At 39.6% G+C, this 23417-nt stretch overlaps 2 protein-coding genes and 1 long non-coding RNA gene across 3 annotated transcripts in view; 1 reads left to right on the top strand and 2 right to left on the bottom strand.

Annotated features, from left to right (window-relative positions):
* Positions 1-431: 431 nt before the first annotated feature.
* On the bottom strand, positions 432-3812 carry LOC120736817 (nucleolar GTP-binding protein 1-like). The gene is made up of 6 exons (XM_040037138.1): positions 3718-3812; positions 2661-2832; positions 2462-2565; positions 1098-1234; positions 867-967; positions 432-561 (listed from the first exon to the last, which is right to left on the bottom strand). The coding sequence occupies exons 2-6, from the start codon at positions 2820-2822 to the stop codon at positions 460-462; spliced, it is 606 nt and encodes a 201-aa protein (XP_039893072.1). The 5' UTR covers positions 2823-2832; positions 3718-3812; the 3' UTR covers positions 432-459.
* A 9829-nt stretch (positions 3813-13641) lies between these two features.
* Positions 13642-23417, top strand: part of LOC120736818 (la-related protein 4B-like) — a gene marked incomplete at its 3' end in the record, with an annotated part of 36674 nt that continues 26898 nt past the window's right edge. The window contains 2 exon segments of the mRNA XM_040037140.1: positions 13642-13646; positions 18885-19018. Of these exon segments, the coding sequence (XP_039893074.1) occupies positions 18938-19018 (81 nt within the window).
* LOC120736816 lies at positions 16241-16524 on the bottom strand. The gene is made up of 2 exons (XR_005696614.1): positions 16412-16524; positions 16241-16371 (listed from the first exon to the last, which is right to left on the bottom strand). It is a non-coding gene; the product is annotated as an uncharacterized LOC120736816 (long non-coding RNA).

The raw sequence follows: 23417 nt of genomic DNA, 5'->3' as shown, positions 1-23417 counted from the left end.
ACCTATGCTAGATTTATCAGGATGCATTTGAAGATGTTGAAATCTCAGCAATAATGATCGTAAGGCTAATAAAAAGAAAACAGCTTTCATATAAATTAAACACAAACAGGAAGAATTTCAGCAGCTCTGCAGGTAAAGAGTTAAGATCACCAATCCCATGTTAGTTAGACTATCAGCACAAAAGCTGCTCTATTCTGCCCGAGCGTTGCTTATGAGGGGCAGCCTATCAGATGACAGCTGGCTTAAAGGAAGGGAAATCAGGGTAAAGTGGCTTGTTTCAGTGAGTGGATGAACTCAACCATGCAAAGCCATTCAAAGTGAGTCCAAGAAAACAATGTGTACTGAAACGAGTGCAAAGCTTTCCTTTTAAACCTCATTTTCACATGCTTTACGTCCACTGTCCTGGAGTTCATTTTTACCAATGAGATGATAACCACAGTAAAACTCAGGCGAGCAGGATCATCTCACCTGCCAGCGGAGGTATCTGTAGTCCATGTGACCCACAAACAGAGACTTGGTGGTAAAAGCGTACGGCTGGACGTCAACATCAGCTCTGGTCACCTGACAAGGAAGAAAGCAGTTACACTGTTAGCTACACTGAAAGCAGGCAGATGGAGGCGACTGTTAGCGATTGAAATCTCTGTTCAGTACAAACAGAAAAAGAAACATTAGATTATAATAATTTAGGATTAGGATTCAACTTGTCATTACGCATGTAAATATACAGGGTGACGAAATACAGTCTGAGTCTAATCAGCAGTGCAAGCGCAGTAAGTGCGATAATTTAAGAGTTTAATCAGAAGCTTGCTCGTAAAGTTGGCTCAGAGTGGAAATCAATAATCGTGATAAATGTGTCTGGGATTTACCTTGTTGATGAAACTGGACTTGCCCACGTTGGGGTAACCGCACAGAAGCAGGGTCCTCGTGTTTGGGTCGATGCTTGGCAAACGGGACAGATGCTGACGCACTGAAAGACGAGTAAGCGTTACGTATGGAGACAGAAGAAACAGACTGAACTACTCAAACTTTTCAGCTAAAAGGAAAAGTACGATTTTGGACGGACTCAGCTTCTCAATCACAGCCTAAACTCTGCTCACCTTGCTCCAGGTACTCCAGGCTGGATTTCTGCCGTTTCAGGATGGTGCACATACGCCCGAGAGCAGCTCGCTTCAGCTGCTTACACCGATACAGAGAGTCTCCATACTTCATCAGGCGCACGTAGTCTTTGGCAACACTGAAAGAACAAAAGATGCCTCTTCACTACTTTGTAATAGGAGAGTAAGTCTAGACGGGCGTTGGGGTCGTTACTCAGAAAAGTAATGTATTACAAGTCACTTTTTTTAGGTAATCAATTAAATTACTTGATTATCCTCTGGAGAAAGTGATTCACGACACTACTTTTTGCATTACTTTGAAACACTCGCGTAGTTTTGTTTAACAATATAAACCTTCCGAGGACACACAGGAGACGTGTGTGATCATTTTACAGTTTTAATTTTAACACTAAGCTGACAACAAAGTTGAAAACCAGCCCAAACAGAAGCACTTAACAGCGATCAACACATTCGACAGTAGAAATATGTACAGGTGGAAATGGAGGCATCAAAGACGTGAAGTCCTGCTGCTACACTGCAGGTCTGATTACGCTCAGCTTCAGGTTCTTCACGTTGTGTTTGCATGCCGTCTTGCAGATGCTTGCAAGGACCTGACATCCTGTTAGCAGCGGCAGACAGTTTCTTATGTTTGCACTCTACCATCATCCTCTTGTTCTTTGTGCAATAAAAAATAAATAATGGTCATAAGTCAGAGCTCTAGACCACACCATCATTTCAGGAAGAAAAATACTGGCAACTGCCAATGCTTACATGTGATTACAGTAACACACTGATGCAACTAGGGCTGCACAATTAATCTACTGTAAATGCAAGCACTGCCAATAGAACGCAAAGCAAATCAAGCGCTCCATAAATCAGTGCCTGTTCTGCAGGAGCCAATCACAGCTGTTCTGTAGCTATGAAGTTTCTGAAGGTGTAATCTAAATGCATGAAGGTCAAGAAAAACATGCAGTGGCTGCTAAACTGAATCGTCTAATGAAACCCAGACATTTACAAAAAACAGGCCTATTGAGCGCATCAGCATACCACCAAGCTCACATAGATGCACTGAAACCAGACTCTCATTCTGAAGGTAAGAAATCAATCAATACACTGAGTAACAAAGGCTTTAAGAAAATGGACAAACGATATCTTATCACCTTGCACAAATATTTTTCCAAGGTTCCAAAATATGCACTGTATGCAAACACCACAGAAGATCTCAAAGCTTTAGATCCATCAGTGAAATCCATTAGTGAATAGAGTGAGAGGCTTTTGATTCAGATTTGTACATCAGGAGGAACAAAGATCTGAAGCAGTGTTCACCAGCACAACAATAACCAGCATTAGATTTTAGATAAACTTACTTGTCAATCAGATTCTTGGCAATGTTTAACTGTCCTAAGGCCAGCTTGTAATGGTCTTTGTCATACAAGACGTTCATCAGATCAGCATAGAAAGGGTGGATGTCCTGAGGAGATGGAAAACATAACGTAACATTAAGCATCATACGAGTTTGACCAGATATTTAAATGAAATGAGTCTGTTTCAAATTTTCTTTCTTACGTCGAGCTTGGGGAAGTCGGCGAGGATCTGCGTGAGGCGGTCATGGTAGTTCTGCTGGGTGAACTTCACCTTTCCGCATGTAAAAGTGTCGGATACGGTGAATCTGGTAATGTTTGTGTACCACCGTGGGCGTCTTCCTTTGGGTTTTGGATAAAGTGACATCGATGAAATCCTGCACAGATTTAAACAGGGTAAAGGTCAGCCACAGATCACCACAAACAAACAATTCATTATAACATCATCTGAAAAAAGTGATTTTATTTTTTGCCTCTACTGTCTTTAATTATTTGGCTATTTGAGGTTATATTTATCATACATGAATAGTTACATTACGTACAAGAAAATTCCATTCCCTGTAATTCAGTACATTAAACCTCATAATCGGTTTTCCTAGAATCCAGCCAGACCTCCCTGAGAAACCAATCAGTTTAATGTTTACTCGGCTACCGGCCAAATCAGGCAGCTTATAACACAATTTTATATGACGCTTAACACGAATTATAGTGTTTTTTAAAGTTCGGCATACAAGTTATACTAAAAAAAACTGTTGAGGAAGAAGGCAGAGTTCTTTCATGAATTTCTTCTCATAGTAGGCCGCCACAACGTGGTGTTTAAAAGGACTGACACCACCGCAGCCACACGAGAGTCATTAGGCCTGTTTTCATGAGGTGATGAAAGTATCTTATACCTGCCGAAGTGAGCAACAGTGTCTCTGCTCACAGGAAACAGAAACGTATGAAAAACAAACAGCCTTAAACTTATACAGAGGTAAGAAAACACATACGTAACCTCCAGATTTGTGAATGCAGTTCTGAAAGCGAAAATCAGAGCTACCACCGGCTAACATAGACTTTACTGGCTGTTTATTCACATGTCAGACTCAGTGTAGCAGTTTTCTGCCTGAAGTCTGCTTTTTCTTAACATGCTGCTCTCTCTTCAGCCCAGTAAGGCACGTGTTTCTTTTCCACCATCTTTTATCTCCTGCCATCTCCCACAGCGAGCCGGACCGAACCTCAGCCGCTTTAAAACGCGATGTTAGCAAAAGTGCAAAACTTACCTTGGCGGTGGGAACCACCATAATCTTCTTAAAAATTATAAAGTGCCATTTTGTCGGGACACGTTGTAGTCCGCTGACGGCACGGGGAAAGAAAGCCCGGAGTTCCGCTACAGCCGGAAAAGACTCAGAAAACAGTTTGTGTGTGTGTTTTTTGGACACCGCCACCTGGCGTCCGGACAACAGACACAACAAAAATAGACACAACCACAAGAAATCCAAATCATCAAAAACAAAAATACTGACTGTATTGAATCATTTAGATTTATTCAAGAGACACAAAAGCTTAACAGCTTTTTTCAATAACATTTTATCTTATCTTATCTGTGTGAGTATGAGATACATAAAAAACAACTAAATGTACACATGCATATTTAGGTACTATTCATTTATATGTGAGTGTATTTATTTACATGCATATTATTACTTCACAATGTAGTTTTTACAGTGACAATAAAGACATTTATTCATTCATTTAGTGTTGCTATTTATGTAAGCAGGGTTTTCTTTAGAATATTAAAAACGAAAGAATTTTTTTTTAGATTTTCCAAATTATTATTAAACAAAAAATCATATATTGAGATTGATTTACACCCACTGATTCCACCGTATGTCCTACACAAAGAAAGGAGAGTTGAGTTTTTATTTATTTCCTGTCTGTAAAAACAGGTCTGAAAGTAACTTTGGGACTAGGTAGGTATTTATTAATATGGGAATCTCTTTAGCTTTGTTTGCTGTTTGCTCATTACGTCCGAAAAATTACAGTGACCTATTTTATCAACTGATTTAATTTTTTATGTCATTGATACATTTTATGTCAGTGATGCAGTTAATGACATATATGTGGGGTTTTCTTTTACTAATTTACTTTTACTAATTTGAATTTGAATTTGAATTTGAATTTACTAAATTCCGTTTTATTTTGTTTTCCTTAGTCTGAAATATTTGCATTTTTTATTATTTGAATTCATAGTATTTTGTTTGTGTTGTCATTTTTATTATTTCAGATTACCTTTTATCTGACTGAGATATTTGTTTTGTCATGGCAATCTACTTTTTAAAATATTTTTGTTATGTATTTAATTAGGTTTTAATTAATTGTTTTATTTTTTCATTTTTATTATTATTACAACTTCTTTGTTTCTTTGGATTTATTTATTAATTATTCGTTGAATTGGATAAACTTTGGTTATTATTAATACTTCAAGTTGCCAGAAAGTGTCTAATTTTCATTTTAATTTAAGGTTGTGTTATTTGTATTATTTTATAATAAACAGAAAACTTTTTATAGCGCTGTAACTTGGAGTTGGTGACATTTTAATAAAACAATATTTAATAATAAATAATAATTATTTATCATTCACATATATATGTACGTGTGTGTGTGTGTGTGCTTGCTGCTTTGACAGCATTGACTCTAGTTTGAAAAACATTCTTGTTGTGATCCGCGCGGAGCGACAAGCAGCCAATCAGCGGACAAGAATAGCCCGTGACCCCGCCCACTCTCCCTGATCACGAGTGGATCCGCGTGCACCCACGGGCAGTGTGGACCAATCAGGACGACCTGCTGCGAGCGCGAGCGAGGAAGAGTAAAAGGAGGGGGGAGGAGGGGAGGGGGCTGGAGCCCTGTGTGACAAGCTCTAGGCGCAGAGATAGAAAAACACGCGAAGAGGTATCACTCCGCTGACGGAGAGCGGCTCGTGTTTACATCCGCCTCGATTCTCTGGCTCTGCTCCTCCGGCCTCAGTGAGAACTGAGACTTTAGCGCAAGCTCGATATCCGCTAACTCAGCACCAGAACAGAAAAAGACAAAACAGGACAACATTTTTTCCTTAGCACTTTAAAGAATTTTCCCTCAGTGTCAGCTTTCCTCCTGCACTGATGATGAAATATAGCCCTGTGAGAAAGTCTTTCTTTATATTTTGCTTAAAAATGCAAAATAGGTGCAGCATTTTACTGAAACACGGCAGCTCACGTGGAAATATGGAATATAAGGTAAAAACAGAGTTTGTACAATTCTTTAGAGCTTGAAGGTCAATATTTGGTACGATCACTTTTATTATTTAACACAGCCTCAACTCTGTTAGTCTTCAGAAGTAGTTCTCCAGGTTTCTTGAAGGACATTCAAAGCTCTTCTTTGGATGTTTGCTGTCTTTTGTTCTGTTCTCTGTCAGGATGATCCAACAATGCTTCTGTAATACTAAGATTCAGGCTCTGGGGAGGCCAATCCATGACTGATGGTGTTCCACTGTTTTCTATCCAGGTATGATTTTACTGCACTGGCAGTCTGTTTGGGATCACTGCCTTTCCAGTCAGATATTTTCAAGATGATGTAGCATGAGGGGGTCAAAATCTGATGGCACTATTTCATCAGCATTGATAAGATCCCCAACAATACTTACTACACTATGACAGAGCTTCCAGACAGTTTTATAGACAGATACTGACTGATTTTTAGTCCAGTTCTTGTGTAACCTGGCACACCTCAGCCTTTTCTCCCTGTTTCCTTTGCTTAAGAATGACTTCTTGACAGCCACCCTTGCACTGAGAGTATTTCTGATGAGGCTTCAGTAAACAGCAGATGAATTATCCGAAGGTCCAGGATTCACCTCTCAGGTCCTGTGTCAGGTCTTTGCTGGATTTCATGACAGTTTTTAGGCCTGTCACTTGTACAGGTCACTCCGATTTGTTAAGAACACACTGCACATCATGCTTAGGTATGCCATGGTTTCAGCTAATAGCTCTTTGGGAATCCCCTTGTTGTTGCAAAAAGTAACGTATATTCCTGTCAAACCATTGTGGGAGTGGGAATAAATGTGTTTTTTGACAGGCTATTAGTAACAAAGAGCCTGGAGATAGAATCTGAAAATTTCTTCACTTGGTTGTCTGTTATGTGTGGACACAACACAGGTTCATCCCGTAAGTTATGTGTTTTTTTCATCCATAGGTCAGTGTAAAGCTGCTTAACAAACATTCCTGTGAACATGGTGAGGTACAAGGACTGGACTGAAAATGAGTGAAAAAGCAGCCAGTGTCAGCAATAAAAACCCAGAAAAACTTCTCTTTACTTCTCTTCATAATAGTTTTGTCACGCTATATTCTTATTTTACTGACTCATAAGCTGTTATACTTATTTCCTATATATTTGTTGTGTTTTACTTCATTCTCACCTGCTGTAACAAATTCATTTGTCAGCAGTTATTTTAAAAAGTTGTCTTGTTTGTCTTTTTAAGTCAAAAAGATTATATTTAGAAAATAACCAATAGCCCACACAGGAGTGGATATACCTTGGTGGCATTGTGAGAGTCGTGTTTTTCAGTAAGTTTAATACCTGCTCAGGATGGGTGTCACTTCCACGGTCTCGTGGCTGTCTGTCGGTTTGTATGGCGGGGGAGCCATGTCTGATGTGGTGCTTATCAGTACTGGGGCACCACAGCTGACTGTCCTGTCTCCATTCCTGTTTACTTTTCACTGTTGGGAAAAGAAGTGCTCTGATGACGCTGCAGTGGGTGGGTGTATTAAGGGCTGGCTGGAGTTGGAGTGCAGGGAAAAAACCTCCTGAATGTCAGCAAGACAAAAAAGAGTTGGTTGGCTTCCAGAGGAGAGCTACAGGTACTTGGGTGTTCACTTGAATGGCAGACTGGGCTGGAGGACCAACACTGATGCTGTGTATGAGCAGACTCTGCTTTCGGAGGAAGCTCAGTGTGCGGCAAGGGCGCTGTTTACTTTGCAGTTGACTGCTGGGTGGACAGAATCGGTGCCAGAGATGGCAGCAGGCTCCACAGGATCACTGGCCAGAATCTGGAGGCGTCTGAGTCAGTGAGAAACAGGAGGTCACTGAACAAACTGCTCTCCACCATGCCCCATCACACCTGCTCCGCTCCACACTGCAGAGGCAGCAGAGCTCATTCTTCCTCAGACGTGTTCAGCCTCACTGAACGAAGAACGCTTCAGGAAATCATTCCTACTGTTCTCTGTAAAACTGCATAACAGGTCTGTTTTTCTGTGTCAGGTGAACACACCTGTCAAGACAGCAGAGTCCACATACCTTCTTTGATTTATACTGCATATATTATTAATTAATGCCATTTGAAGTACTCTTTCGCACAATCTGAGTCTGAATTTTGAATTTTTTAACTTAGCTTCAGTTCTGTCTTCTTAATTTGTAATCACTGTTGTGTATATATAAAAATTCTTTGCACCACCTCAAACTATAAGATGTGTCTGTCTACCTATTATACAGAAACATAACACAATAAACCTATTTAACATGTAGCGTTAGTCTATTGACATGAGATAAACAATATAAGCCGCCTTTAAAATACTCTTACCTGAATAGAAAATCCTCATTTGTCTTGGACCTTCTTATATTTACGAAAGTCTGTCACAAACTGACTCGCCCTCTCAGATCTTAGATGCCGAACTTTGAGCTGTCAGCTTTCACAGTTAAAGCCCCCAAACTGTGGAAGATCAAAATATTAGGGAAGCAAATGCTACAGATAATCTCAAGAACACGTTTTTATTTACTAGTCCTTTTACCAAATATTGAAATTAAGAATAGCAGTGCACAGCCATGCCTGTTGAGCTCAGCCACGTTTGGTAATCTAGCAGATAAAGACCATTTGCATGCCTTCCTGATTAGTATCAAAATTTCCTTCTACTTTTTTAAACTAACATTGTTTCTTATATATATATATATATATATTCTTTGATTATGTTTTGATCATTTATTTTTACTTATGATTATTTGTGTGTATGTGTGTGTATTTCTGATAGGTTGCTTGTTTGATTAAATGCCTGGTTTAAGATGTAAGTGGCCCCATTTTTAAATATGTGAATACCTTTGAAGCTATGTGATATTATTGGGCTTTATTAATTAAAATATTTATAATGAAGCTCTGGTCTTTGGTGGACACTTAAAAAAAGTTTTTCGGAGCCGCTGAGATGTCCGGTAAATCTGCGCTATAGACGATCTTTGCGCTGCACACGAAAAGGAAAGGAAACGCCGACTTCTCCATTCCAAACCCCCCTCTTCTCTCTCTCATCTTTAGCAGGAGCGAATGTTTGATCGATCGGAAGCTGGAAGACGAGTCACGTTTATTTCTCACTTTTTAGGCTTCCCCTGATTGTTTCTGGACTGGCCTCCCTCCCTCAGAGCCTGCTGTTGACCGTGAGGGATTTTGCTTCCAGACGCCAGTTTTCATCGACTGCACAAACTTGATAGGCAGGCAAGCTAGCTAGCTAGCCACCTAGCTAACTTGCTAACTAGCTTGCAGTGTTGTTAAGGGGGACCTCGTTTTCCTTTCTTTTCCCCCCCTTCCCCGTGTCAGTGTTGGAGTGTTTTTGTCATTGCGCTGTAACTGGCTGTGGGTGCGTCCCCTGACACCTGAAGACTGTTTGCTGGTGAAGTTTGAGCCGGTTGTTCGCAGCTAGCGTGCTCGATACAGCTTGCTAGCTCGCTAGCTAACACCCTGCGCATTTAGCCTGGAAGCCAGTTCGAGGCCTCAGTCCAGCACCACCTCCAGCAGCAGCTACCACAGTGTTTGCAGAGCCGTATAGTGAGAGTTGACAGGTGAGTAAGAAGCTGTTCTCTGTCATTAAGGGAAGAGGGGTGGTAAACAAACGGTCAGGGGGCAAGTTAGCTCTCTTGCTAACTAACTGATTCAAATCGGTTGGGGGTTGGGGAATCCGCGAAATCACGCCTGAGGTCGCCATCTTTCATTGGATGCTGCTGCAAACCAGCTAACAAGACATGGCTGCTACTTTGCAGTCGGCTCAACTTTACCACACAGGCGTCGTGGCTACAGTAGCTGTGTTTTTTCTTTACCCACGCTCAGGCCGCACTTCGTCCTCATCACGGCGCAATTATTAAAGGAGTGTCGCTGAGTTTGGCCCCTGGCATGTGAGCTGCAGTCACTGCCGGCTGTCAGCTGCTAAACGCGCCTGCATTGCGTCTCCGCTGGAAGTTATGTTTTTTGACTTGTCAAGTTGATCCAAACAAATGCTTCTCGAGTGTGTGTGGATGGACGGAGGTACACGCTGATTAGCAGCTGATTAGCAGCGTTTACAGACATCCAAGATGTCTTGCGACCATCCTCCAGCAGCGGTAAGCAACCGACTATAAATACAGTCCTGTGGACCACCCTTGCATTTTTCACCGGTAGAGTTGAACCTCGGCCTTGTTTTAGAGCACCGGCTGGGGGTCATAAATCACCTGAAGTGATTGAGCAGGGTGGAAACACGACAGGGGAGGAGTGAGCAGAGCTTGTTTTGGTTCAGGCCCTGTCTAAACCTCAGGATTGAGTCACTGCATCTGTAGAGGAAATGGGATGTGGTTTGATAAGGGTCACTGTTTGTTGAAGGGTTGTATTGAGGGGTTAAAGTGGGGATTCGGGGGGCAGCCTCAGGTGTAGTGGCAGCGGGGTTTCTGGACTCACAATGGGCCTTTTTTGTGATGAGAAAAGCGGTTGGTCTGCATCTAATTACTTAACAGACATCTCTTGTTTTCTGGTGTTTTTGTGGATTTGTTCACAAAATATGTACTCAAGGTTAAGTAAAAACCCTTTAAAAACATTGCTTATTAAAATGTTTATTATCAGTATTGTCGTTTTCCTTTGGAATAACTTTGAAATAAGTTGTTTAACATTGTCTGTATTGTGTGCTCTGAGGTCTGTACCAGGAAGCAGAATTTGGACTTGAGCAAGATAACTTCAGGTGTAACTCTGGGTCTTTGGGGTTATGTAGGTATTTTTGTTGTTAAGGCGATACATCGCTTGCTCCAGAGCAGGTTAAGTTCAAAATAAGAATGCTCAACAGGTACGAAATAACTATCCATTTATCAGTCAGCTCTTTAGAAAGTGGTGCTGCTGTGATTGCTCTGACCGGCAGGAAGGATTGTTTCTACATGACTAAACATCTGCACATTTATTCTCTGAAAGAGTGACACAATGAATACACACATGTGAGGTTTTTGTGTCTCTAAAAGTACTTAGTACAAATACCACTATAGCTGGTCTCCTCACTGCAGTTATAATAACAGCAAGATGAAAATAACTAGTGGCTAAAGGTGATAACTACTGAACCACTAACCTCTAACCATGCAGTTCTTATGATAGATATAAGATTTGGAGCTTATTCTTATATTAAGTTGCTCATTCAGTGCAACCTCTACCATAGTAGAAGTTGCACTGAACAAAAATATTATTCTACTGCTGTTAGTCCTCTTTAACCATGGGAGACACAAGAAGAATATTTAAAGTACACAAAACATGGATATGAATGAAAAGTTAATGCGCCCTCTGAATATTGGAAAAAAGCAGAAAAGAGAAGCTGCTGCAGCAGGTAAACCCGAGTTCCACTCAAGTTCCACTGTAGACTGTAAAGGTGTTGTGTAGGTCGGATGTGGGTCCACCTCTGCAGTGCTGCCGCTGTCCTGTGGCTGTGCACCAGTGCAGATGCAGGGCTGAGCTCGATTAGACAGCTTTATCTCTCTGTGGCAGTATCATGTCTTAGAATTATGGGAATTGATTAATCTTACCCTGGACATACTCTAAAGTTCTCTTCTTCATTTGATGAGCATCACTCAAAGAGATTTGAGGAACAAATTTATTCCTGTTTAAAACTATTTTAAAACTATTTGTTTTGTTAGGAAATTTGAAAGTAGATGTGTCCACAAACCAAGCACCATCACCAATACTGTGTTTTATTTTATTTTATTTTTTTAAAGGATGGTAAACCAGTATTTTTAAGTAGGGTTTAATTTACTGAAGCTTAACTTTTTGTTTGTGAAATCCACAGAAACAACAGCAGCTAGCATAAATAGAAGTGACGTGTTATGGTGACCAATGCTGAGGGTATTCTGGCACTTTGAGGCGTCACATTAAGTAATTTCCTAATTCTAACCGTGGCTCTGGCCTTTCTGTGTGGAGTTTGCTTGTTATTCCTGTGTATGTTGGTCCTCTCTGCATACTCCACGTTCCTCCCACAGTCCAAGGACTGCTTATGTTAAATGGTGATTGTAAATTGGCCATGGATGTGAGGTAGATTAAATGTGGCCTTGTAGTCTAAAGCTCTTTGAGAGGGCAGCAAGAGTTGAAATTTGCTATAAATGTGTTTTCGCTACAACTATATGCATACCAGTCGTGCTTATGCATAGGTGCGCATTAAAGGTCCACTCTATGCCAGCAAAAATCCTACACACTAACCAATGTGAATCCTATTTTTAATTTTTGGTCTTTATTTCTTCACAAACTGTTTTTTATTTTTTTAATGTTCAGGCTCCATCTGAAAGTAAAAACCTGAAACTTTTTTGCACACATCAAACGACCCCCCCCCCCTTCCATCTTTAATAATAGAGCTTTGACGTGGTCAGGCTGTATTACGGGCTTACCTTCTTCGTATTTTCTAAGATTACAATTTTATCTCTGAGTTAGTCACTCTGCTCTCAGCACACTTATGATTGTGATTGGTCAGATGCTGCCAGTGTTAATTAGATTAAGTTGACAATGGCCTTTGTGTAATCAGTTGGCCTAATTGTTGATGTTTGGTGTAGTTAAGCCAGATTAAAATAAAGAGATCTGGGCATTTTGTTATGCCTTTTGTAAGTACAGGTATAGGTGGAGTTAGAGTGGGATTGGCTGGGGGGGCTCTCTAAGTTCAGGTATAGTGAGGGTGAAATAAACAAGAAAAGAATGTGTATTGAGTTGTTTCTTTTTGAGCAGGCAGTTATGAGCCAGCCTGTGTTTTATCCAAGTTCAATTTGACTTAATATTTATAAGCTGTTACTTTAAACCACAGTACTACACACTACCAGGTTAGGCTGCTTTATTGCTGTGCGATTAATGAAAATTACATTTCACTTACAGTTTTGGCTTCTCACAATTATCCATGTTAAATGTTTTGACAGACTGATAATATTTCAGTGACGACCTGTAGAGCGACCAAAGGGAAACGTCTCTGGTCTGGAGTTTATCCTGCATAAAGTAAATATCACACTTGGCTCACTCTCAGAGTGCAGGTGTTTTCTCTAAAAGGCAGTTTGTGTGTTGGTTGAAGGTGTTGTCTCAGGTTAAAATTACAACGCTGTGGGCATGAGATGTATTCCTGCTGGCTGCTTAAAGCTAAAAAATGTAATTGTCGCTGAATTGGAGAGAAATGAGCTTCTTTAATTATATTTTAAAAGAAACTTCAGATATTTTTTTATCTGGATTTAATTAAATTTTAAAATGGTGTGGGTGTGGGGAGGTGTGAGTTCTCTTCTTAACTACTTGCCACAGGAGGGATTTATACGCTTTTGAAATAATGAGTAATTCAAATTGATGAGCAATTAGTGAGTTACTGTGCGTGATAGCAAAAACAGAATTAAGAAAAACCCAACTTGGTTAATATTTAGATGACATTTGATGAACAACAGCTCCCAGCACAGGACGCAAAATCGTCATCTTTACTGTTTTTGAGAGCAGCACAGTTCACACAGTCTATTTTAGGACAAAAGCTGTCCAACCTTTCTGTGTATTTACTTTTACACAAACAAGGCAGAACATGTTAAATGTTTTAGCTGATTCAATTGGACTGATGCTTTACCTCAGTAACATTAGTATTACCAGTGTGAGGTTCCTGAAGTAGTTTAAAATAGTTTACATTAATGTCACAACAACTGTCATTTTCACAAGTTCTCCGTTTCCTCTGAGTGGTTCTTTCAGTTGATTCATATTTACATTTGTGGCTAGTAATCCAAGTTTGCATGCTTTCAGCTTCATGGTGTGCGATAGTTTCTGACCAGAGTGAAAAGGTTGTTCTCACTACTCTAACACAAGCATTGCCCAACCTTTGGGCTAAACGAAGAGTATTTTAGCTGATATCACAGCCTGGTAGCTATGTCATTTGTTGTGCTATGGGTCAGCTTATATATCAAGTAGATGTCGATCTAACAGGTTCATAATATGATTTCAAGTTTCTGCACAAAAGTATTGAATTTAAAATTTGTTTATAAATTTGGCGGCCAGCAATTATGAAAACGACACAGTCCGGATCAAACGATGACTATTTTTGCTCCAGCAGGAAGCATTTGGTCCTCCACAAAAGCAAAGCCTGATCAGTTGAGTTCAGCTCGAGTCAGGATGATTAAAGGAGAGCTTTAGCTCGGTAAGATCTCTCTAGAGGAAGTAAAACTACTGAGGTTTCTGTAAGTGAACCTGTGGAAGGATTATTAGTGTTTGCCTTCAGCTTCTTTTATCTCCAGAGTGCTCACAGGCTTTCACATGGTCTGCTTTCAGCTCTGTGCCACTCGCCTCGTAGGTGCAGTGCAGAACATCAGTTCAGCGTTGCCTGTTGCAGTCTTCGCCCCCATCTGTACCCCAAAAACTTCCTGCAATTCATGTAACATGGGCTCTGCCAACAAAAATGGCTGTTAGGGTGTTTTAGGGACAGACTAACACCTTTTTTCTTTTTCTTTTTTTTTCTTCCTTAAGCTGTTTACCAAATAAGCTCTTACAGTGTCTGTAGTTTTAAATCTGCAGAAACCGTTTCAGACCACGACCCTTTCTGGAAGAGCTCTCTGAGGTGAGCATGGTTCAGCCTCAATTGGAACAGGCAGTTGACCGAAGGGCAGCTGACATAGACAAGAATGAGACTTTCTGACTTTAATCACAGCACCAGAGTTATCTTTTATTTATGTGTGTGGTGATTTTTATCAGAGGTAGAAGTTCAAATCAGAACGTCAGCATTAAAGAGCAGCAGTTGGGGGAAAAAAGGCTGCCAAGACTTTGTTGTGTCAGTATTTCAGTCCTTTAAATGTGTGACAGCAGAAACAGAAAAATACATCACAGAGAATTTGGTACTGAAGCACACAAGGTGACATGAAAACCCAGAACCCCCACACCCAATCGTTGGTTACTGGCTTCCCATTTAGTCCAAAAATAATAAAATAATAGATTTTGCATGACTTGTCAGCTAGTTACACACTCGGGTTGTGTGCAGGTTTCAGTTGTCAAACCATTTTTACAATGTTAGGTGCAAAGTTTATCACACAAACAGATGCTTCATATATTGATGTGAGTTGATGGAGGCTTGTGCTTAGCCCCATTCATCACAGCAGCAGTGACACTGTGTCATTATGTGGATCAAAGGTCACCGGCTTTACAGCCACACCATTCTTTTTCTGCTTTGTATGCGAACACAGCGAGGGCCCGTGTCAGGGACAGGCGCCCGATTGTTGGGCGGATTATCACCGCTTTACAAGCAGGACAGAAAAGAAGGTGTTTCCAGTGGTGTTTTGTTTTGTCCCGCCCGTTACACTGAGGTCAAATGTTGTGGAAGTGATCATCCAATCGGGCCTTGGGGATGACAGAGTGATGTCGAGAACTTGACCTACAAAACCTCATGACGTTTGACTCATGTATAAACAGAAAGCAAAAAGTGCAGCTAAGCGTCCTTTTTACGTGGAAAAGAATTCAGGAAGGCAGGGCTTGATGATGTAAGTGTTTTGCTCGCATTTGTGGCTAAAAATAGATGCACAAGGACAATAAAAAGTATTTAGGAGCGTATGTTCAAATATTTAGCCAGAAGGATGGAGCGTTGTAGCACTGACAGGGGCAGTTGTTAAAGCCCATAAGAGTCCTTCATTAGACCGCCTGAAGAAAAGTGACATTTTTGGCTTTAAGGAAAAGCTGCTTGTTTAGTCTGCTGCGAGCTGTAAATTTGGTAAACTTCAGGTTTATAGAAGCTATCCAATCTCTCTAGCAGACTTACCTTCTATTACAGTTATTTTAAAGCTTTAATAACAAATATTGTCTTACACATTTAGATTTTAAAAACATAGCGGCAAACTAAACGGACAGCTTTTATTTTGACTTATCTTTATGCGTTTGCTTTATTGCCGTGTGAAACGAGAGAGCAGTGGATGAGAGCAGCTGAAAAGATTATTTTCTTCACGTTTGTTGAGCAGTCGGTCGAGAAAAGACTGGTTGGATTTTTACCTGCCGTGATTGTGACAATGACGAGTGCTGCTCCCGTTAACTGAAGAAAAACATTTTTGTTTTAATGCGCCTGGTTTCACCGCCTCATCAGAGAAATGAGGCTGAAGATCAACCAGAAATTACACACATGATCTGTGTCAGTCTTATTGCTGGTTTATTATCAACCTTTCTGTTGAGACAGCAGATCACAACATTAACATTAATAATTTTTAATCACTCACATGCTGCTAACTGATACAGACTGCAGTTTTTAGCCACATATGTGGAATATGATGATCATTGCCGCCTTCTACGATACAATCTTATCAGAATACTTCACTCATGATATGACAATTTAATTTTTTAAAAATATTTTGCGATGAGTATTGCAATAACACATACTCTACTTTATCACATTTTGTCAGCTGCATTCTTTCAACACATCTGAAAAAAAACCCGATCACATTCTTTTAACTAATTTTTTTTCAGTGATGTCCTCAAAGTTTAAAGTTTAACTTTGCCAGTATCTGTTTTATCCTTTTTTTTTTTTTTTTTTTTTTTTTTTTTTTTTTGGCTGCAAAAATTCGACTGTCACGACAACCTGCCATAAATGCTGCCAGACAAAGTCTGTGTGCTCTGTCTGCTATTGAATGGGGTCAAGTAGGCAATTAACTGTGATAAACCATTGACAAGCACATATCTGCTGCTGTCTACATAGACAGAAATTCACATTTAATTAATACATTTCCACTCTGCAACCTTCCTGTTCTATAGGCATATAAACCAGAATACAACTAGCTGGCAGCCTGTTGTGTTGAGTCCCCTCGAATCCTGGTCATTGACAAAGACTCATTTAGACTCATGGCAACTTGTTGGCAATCTGTCTCATTTATGAATTAGCAATTATTTAAAAGCTTCCAACAATTTTTCTGAGTTACTGCAGTCAGTCAAAGTTGGATTGCAACTGTTGGTATTAAGATTGCCTCCTATCTGGCAACCTGTGCAATCGCCCTGCCATCATAAGTGGTCATGAGAGTGCAACAGCATCAAGCTCTGGGCAAACATTTTGTTACCACGAGTCTTAATCTGTTGCAGAATGTGAAAAAATTCAATACAATGATTTCTTTCTTTCTGTCTTTCTTTCTTTCTTTCTTTCTTTGGCCCAGATTATTGTGTTTCATTACTATACAGATTTTTGGTGTCTCTGTATAGATACAATCCGGCTGTTCAGTCTGACGTCACTAGCCATGTCTGGGCCTAAACTCCGCTGCAGGTCCATATATCAAACGATCACTATGGCATTACTGAGAGTTGAAAAACTGTCTAAAGTCTTTCATCTTTAATAAAATGATCAGCTTTCTGCTCTACCAGGTGTAACAATTGAGTTTAACATCCAGGCATCCATGAAAACGGAATTTATGACATTTAACGGAGTTAGAAGTTAGCAGGGAGTTAGCTCGCTAGCTTCTATCTAAATATAATATAGCATGTCCTGACTGCGGGGTTTTGGAAACAAATTAAAACGTACAGCTCTGTTATCACTTCCAGCATAAATGAAGACAGAAAACTAAACAGCAGTGACGTTTGTAGGGTTACTGAAGTTGGGCTAGCTGGTATATAATGATGTGCTACGTGACCGCTAGCGACACAGCTATGTTAGCATAATATAACCAAGCTAACTTTTTTTCCACTCGATAAAAGTTAACGTGAGTGTTCTCGGTGGTCAGGAACAAATGTAATCGCATGGCAGGATGCTGTAAAAGGACCAAACTTCAGCCAGGAGAACAACTGAGATAATCCATCCACAATACGAGGTTAGTCATTCATATACTGCTGCATGGGCTGGGCTGTAGTTACATCCTAAGGTTTTAAAAACTGAGCTTAAATAAATGATTAGCGGTAATAAAAGCCGAGGGAGGTCAACAGTGATCACTGACTGTTTTAGGAGCTTTTTGAGATCAAATAGAAGAAAATACATAACATTAAACATGTTAGCAACACAAAAGCCATATTAAACGCAGACTAATTTAGGCCCGGAAGTAGGATTCCTCGTGTCATCACTGAACAACCGGATACCACCTTAACAAAATATTGCAATGCTACTATGTATCTTTTTAAAAAAATACCCCCTAATAAAAAAAGGTTAAAAGTTCACTTTTTTGTGTGCCCCACAAGCAGCAAATGTAGCAGGTGTTAAAGATAGAAAACTGTTTACTTTCTATGGATGCACCTGTTGTTTTCAACATAACTGCATGATTGTTCTATGCTGGGATGCACCATCACACACGTACATATTTTTTTTAAATTTTATTTTATTTTTAAAAGTGAGAAAAAACCATAATGTTAAAATTCAGTCATACAAGCATGAGTGCTGGTAAACCCATAAAAGCACGAGATAAACATCAGCACTGTCATCAGTAAATGTCAGTATCCACAGGCAGCAGGAAATGGAAAATCCTTTATTGAATGGGAATATAAAATACAAAATTTGACCTTGACAAATGCAACAGTTCAATAAAAACAAGAGCACAAAAGAACAATTACATATTTTATTTAAATAACTGGCTAAATATTAAAGCCTGCATCGTTTAATGCAAAAATGGCCAAAACATGGCCAAACTGTCGACTAAACAAACAGCTGCTAAATATGAATCAAAGCCCCGTTGTGTAATCGAGGCCTATAAAGTAGATGGGTCTAATTCACCGGTTGTTTCTGTTATGAGTTTCAGAGCTTTTCGTGTTACTGTATTTGTATTATTGCTAATTGATAGCTTTTCTTGTACATTGGTGTGACATACTTTCAATGTGTCAGAACAAGCTGACGTTTGATTTTTCACATTTTGTCATCACGTCTGTCTGAAGTGTCTGAAATTAGAATAGTGGCCTCCGTACATGTCATTAAGCACAGATTGAAATGGTTTGAACAACAGCATATTGTCAGTTTTGCCATTACAATTTTAAGAGAAACAGCAACGTGTTGGTAGTTTAAATTAGTGTAAATTAAGTCTGTACGAGGAAAATATCCACACATGCACCGATTGTTATTCTGTCCATATCCAAGCATTAAAAACAATTTGTGTGAAAAATCAGATTTAATAACGCAACTGTCAGACACTACCTCCTGACTCCTTTGTCTTACACATGTACCAGCTGATGATACGCTGATAAACATCCGTTGTTGACTCAGACTTGTTTGTCCCTTCTGCCCCCCTGTAGCTTACTTGGTGACACAGAGACTTCTCCCTGAGGAGCCAAGAAGCAGACGGCTCATGACTTCTGACCAGGACACGAAAGTTGTAGCTGAACCACAGGTGCAGCAAGTACAAGAGGCAAAAGAGAACTCTCATTTGGTGAGTGTAACGCGCAAACACTCATGTTTTTCAGTTGAGCTTTACACCACTGTGCTGTTTTTACTGGAGCCACCTGCTCGGTTTGTTGTAGTTCAATACTGTTCCAGCATGTGTTGAGCTTGTATGCAAACACAGTCATTCAGGGAGTTGTAGCTGCACTTAAACTGAACAAAAAAGGTTTGAACTGATCCTGTTTTTGGTCTGGATACCCTTTAGCTGAAGAGCCAGGCATATTTCTTTGGATCTTTGGCCCTACAAAGGCGTGATTGCTGACTTTCAGCAGTCACTATTGTTGAGCGCAGAAATTTACATGCAAATGTAAGCAAACTTGGCTCAGTTCTTGGCAGCAACTTGAGCAGCGCTGTAGACGGTGACTACAATGAAAGATTTTTAAAAACAAGAGAGAAACTGAGGTGGAGCTTAGAGTAGAAGGAGAAGGAGGGGTACACAGTAACACGCTGACCTGGCCCGTGTCCCTGTTCCGCTAAGTCAATAAAGTTGTTACACGAATGAACCGTACAGAAACAGTTTGGTTTATGTTGTTTTCAGTTCATTAAAATAATCCATTTGACTGATGGAAAACATGGCGCACAGTTTTTGGTTGCATCGGGGACATTTTCACACTGGTTTTCAGACAAAGTTTGATGTCTGTGTTAAGGATACACAGCAGCTTTTCATTAATATTCAACAAAAATGTCTTAACGAGGGCGCAGTACTAAAGCAAATACATTAGGGCTGTAAATGAATATTCTTCGTATGATTATGTATTTGAGTGAGTCTTTGTAAAACAGATGTTTAAATGTGAAAATAATAGATTGTGGGGTAAACATAGATTTGAGCAGAGCCTTACCAGCTGGAGAGAGAAATTATTTTGTCCTTTTAAACAGTGTCATAAGTCATAAAACTTTTATTTTTTATTTATTTATAAAGTTTTTGTTCTATTAACTCTTTTATGCTGATTTTTATGTGTAAATAACAGTTAATTACTGCATGAACAAGCCTAATGATTGGACCCTTACATCTGATCTACAAACTGGCTCAGACCTGGAAATCACAATAGTTTGATTCTGTGTGGAGGTTTTGGATTCAATAATGGAGCCTTTACAGCTTTGACAGCATTTAATTAATAAAATTATTTTTGATGATGTAAGATCACTTTTCTTCAGGCCATATTTATCTTTTTTTGTAGCTTTTATTTTATTTGCCTTGTTTATCCATGTAAAGCACCTACACAAATGCTGAAATTAAAAATTAGCCAAAAACAAACACACAAAATCAAGTTCATGTACATTTGAATAGTCCCAGGCCAGTGCGAGTCTGCCTCTAAGCAATTTATTCAAAATCCTTTATTTTAAGTCCTTTCTTTACTTTGTATGACAACCCTTTGTCCCAGTCTTGTAGATTGTATTCTTTTTTTCTGTCTGAGCTTTCACATCAACAGAATCTCCTCAACAGCAAACACCTCATTCTGTAGCTTGGTGTTTCAATCCTTAGTCAGTGTTTGGTGATAATTTTCTTTGCTGGTGTCAGATATGTCCTTAGGATATACGTCCCTTAAGACAACTCAAGTATAGGATCTGAAATGATCTTGGAATCATATATTTCACCAAGTCTTTGACCAAGCTTACCTAAAGCTGAATGAATCCCAGTTTTATTTTCCCAAATGTGAGTGTGGTTTGGTTCCACATGACCACATTTTCATAATTTCCAGCATGGCTGTTTAGTGTTTGTCTGTTTGCTTGTAATTTGGAGCATTAAAGTTAACAATCTGGTTCTTCCAACTAAATTCCCTCAATTTCAGTGATTGTGTTGTTGATGTGTTATCCACATGTGGTATCAGATCTCTTCTGGGATTTCTTCATCCAGCTCCCGTTTGAATTTATTTTTCATATATAAGGTTATAATGTATGTTAGATGACAGACACTAGTGTGGGAACTGTTTCTTGGTAAGATGTTCCAAGTGTCTTTATAGCAGGATGCATTTTAGCCCAATTTATCTTTATGCCATTTATGTTGTAATCCCATATCATGGTTTTGTACACAAAGCCATGTTTATAATTTTTAATTGTAGGATTTTATATGTGATGTCCAGATCACAATCCTTATAGTTTGTGTTGGAATAAGTGAACAACCTCTGCATTGCCGCAGACAGCCTGTAATAGTTTTTATGCCCTTAGAAACCAATGACATCATAATAGATTTTACCTGAATGTAAATACTATACAATCTGTATTTTATATTGAAGTGCTGCCGTGCACTACTTTAGAGTTGTTCTATAATGGGCGTAGCAGTAAAGATACTCTAAAGGTCAGTATTCATGTCGCATTTTCATAATGTCACATGAGTTGTCACAGTGAATTATCTTTTGGAATCTTGGAATGTTCAGTTTTTATTTCTGGACTTTGGATTACCTGTCACATTTATTTATCTCTATGGATGTATTTCATGGTAAATCAGCCAGAGAAAGTTTAAGTTTCTTCAGCAACAGCCTGCCTATATTAAACTATGTTGGGGGGGTGGGGTGTATCTCAAACCAGCCAAAATGGCATCATAGCTGCCACAGCCTGGTTTCACTGCAGCTGATTTCCCACACTGATTGCATATAATAGATGACTGTTCAATAAAGAATCGGGAGGCAAAGAAAAAGGCAACTCTTGTAACTAAATAACCATGACCTGTTTTTGTTTCTCACTTTTCATGGGCCTGTAGCAGTCCTATTGATCATAGCTGTGACATTTTATTTCTCGTTGAAGCGTGAAGGCCAGACACATCAAAGTTTGAGTCCTGTCTTTAGGTAACATGTTATTTTTAGTAAAATGACTGAGTGGGTCTGACTACACTGTTTTTCTATGACAGATGCTTTAAAATGTTCTAATGTAATAATCATGGTTTTCATTTTTACACAAAAGGGATAGAAAACTAATTTAAAAGTCCTCATCGGTTTAAAACTCGGGATTGAGTCTTAAGTGGCTTTCCTGCTTAATATTTGTAAGTTAAAAAAATAACACAAGTTATAAGTTGTGATCATAACAAGAAAAACAGTATAACCAGATGTGGTTTCTTCTTTTTAAACACAGAGAAATATAAGTTCTCTACACGTTGTATATTAAAGATGAATCACACCGATCAGTCAGTTTCGTTCTGTAGTCTGCACTGACTGAGCCGGTGTAACGTGTGAAGTGTCATTAACGTACATCTGGGTGTGTCTGAAATTGCAGAAGGTCACCGTGGGTGTCAACCAGACATTTCCATTATCTGAGTTCAAGTCAAGCATAATCTTTGTTTGCTTCACAAAGATTATGCTTCCCATTAGTACTGTTTTGGAAAATCTTCCGAGGGAGGTGGCACCAGGATTTGTGGCCTCTTAAAGCCTTCCATCATACAGAATAAACAGTTGCATCTTGTTGCAGTCATCGGTCGTTTTGCTCTTTCCACACAAGGTTAGGAAATGTAAATTAAACACAAAGTTTAAAAATAACACATTAGCTCTCTGCTTGAATTTCCCCCCCCAGATCCCCCACAATATTGTCTATTGGGACAACCCTATGGCACACAATATTTGTGAACTAATAACTCCACGTTAATAAAATATACCGCTGAACAACCTGCTGGGTAATGTTAGTTCGCCCGGTAGCATAAACAGTCTGTGCTAACAGCTGTGAAAGGCTCCATCCATCACAAGGTAGATGTGACAATGTAGAATGATATGGAGAGCAGAGATGCTTTAAATCAGCCTCAATGGCCGGTGTCCTGCAGGTTTTAGATCTCACCCTGGATTAACACACCTGAATCAAATGAGTAGTTCATTACCAGGCCTCTGGATAACTTCATGACATGTTGAGGAGGTAATTTAGTCATTTAAATCAGCTGTGTCGGATCAAGGACACATCTAAAACCTGCAGAACACCGGCGCTTGAGGCCTGGAGTCCTCCCCCCCCACCCCCACACACACTCCTGCTATAAATTAACCTATAAGAGCTCTTTTTTTAAAATTTTTTAATCCCGGGCAGGGCAGTTGCTCCACGCAGAGCATCTGGGGACCTGAGTGTTGTGCTACGAAGCAAGATCAGTGGGTTCATGAAGTATGTAGAGCTTCTCTAAAGGTGGACTTCGCTCGATCATTATAGCAGCTAATGCTGAACACAACCAAGTCATGATTAGGGATGGGTATTGATAAGATTTTCACGATTCAGATTCCATTTTCGGTTTAACGATTCGATTCTTTATCGATTCTTTTTAAAAAAAGGAGAACACTGAGGTCGATTAGCTTAGAACTTTGTTTTATATCTTCTCTTTGAACAAGATAGAAATTTAGGAGTAACATGGCCTTACAAACCCAACAGTGAGCTCTTAAGAGATCCAGCCTACGGCTCTTCAATGGGGTGTCACAGGGTCCCCA

Source organism: Simochromis diagramma, unplaced genomic scaffold, assembly GCF_900408965.1.
Source record: "Simochromis diagramma unplaced genomic scaffold, fSimDia1.1 OVJJ01000078.1, whole genome shotgun sequence".
NCBI lineage: Eukaryota > Metazoa > Chordata > Actinopteri > Cichliformes > Cichlidae > Simochromis > Simochromis diagramma.
Note: the sequence above shows the minus strand (reverse complement) of the source record. Positions and strands in the feature narration are given on the sequence as shown.

Coding starts and splice junctions, on each gene's coding strand:
- LOC120736817 (XM_040037138.1), bottom strand. CDS start 2,822: ATGTCACTTTATCCAAAACCCAAAGGAAGACGCCCACGGTGGTACACA. Junction 968..1,097: donor CCTGGAGTACCTGGAGCAAG/GTGAGCAGAGTT, acceptor CTCGTCTTTCAG/TGCGTCAGCATCTGTCCCGT. Junction 562..866: donor AGTCCAGTTTCATCAACAAG/GTAAATCCCAGA, acceptor CTTCCTTGTCAG/GTGACCAGAGCTGATGTTGA.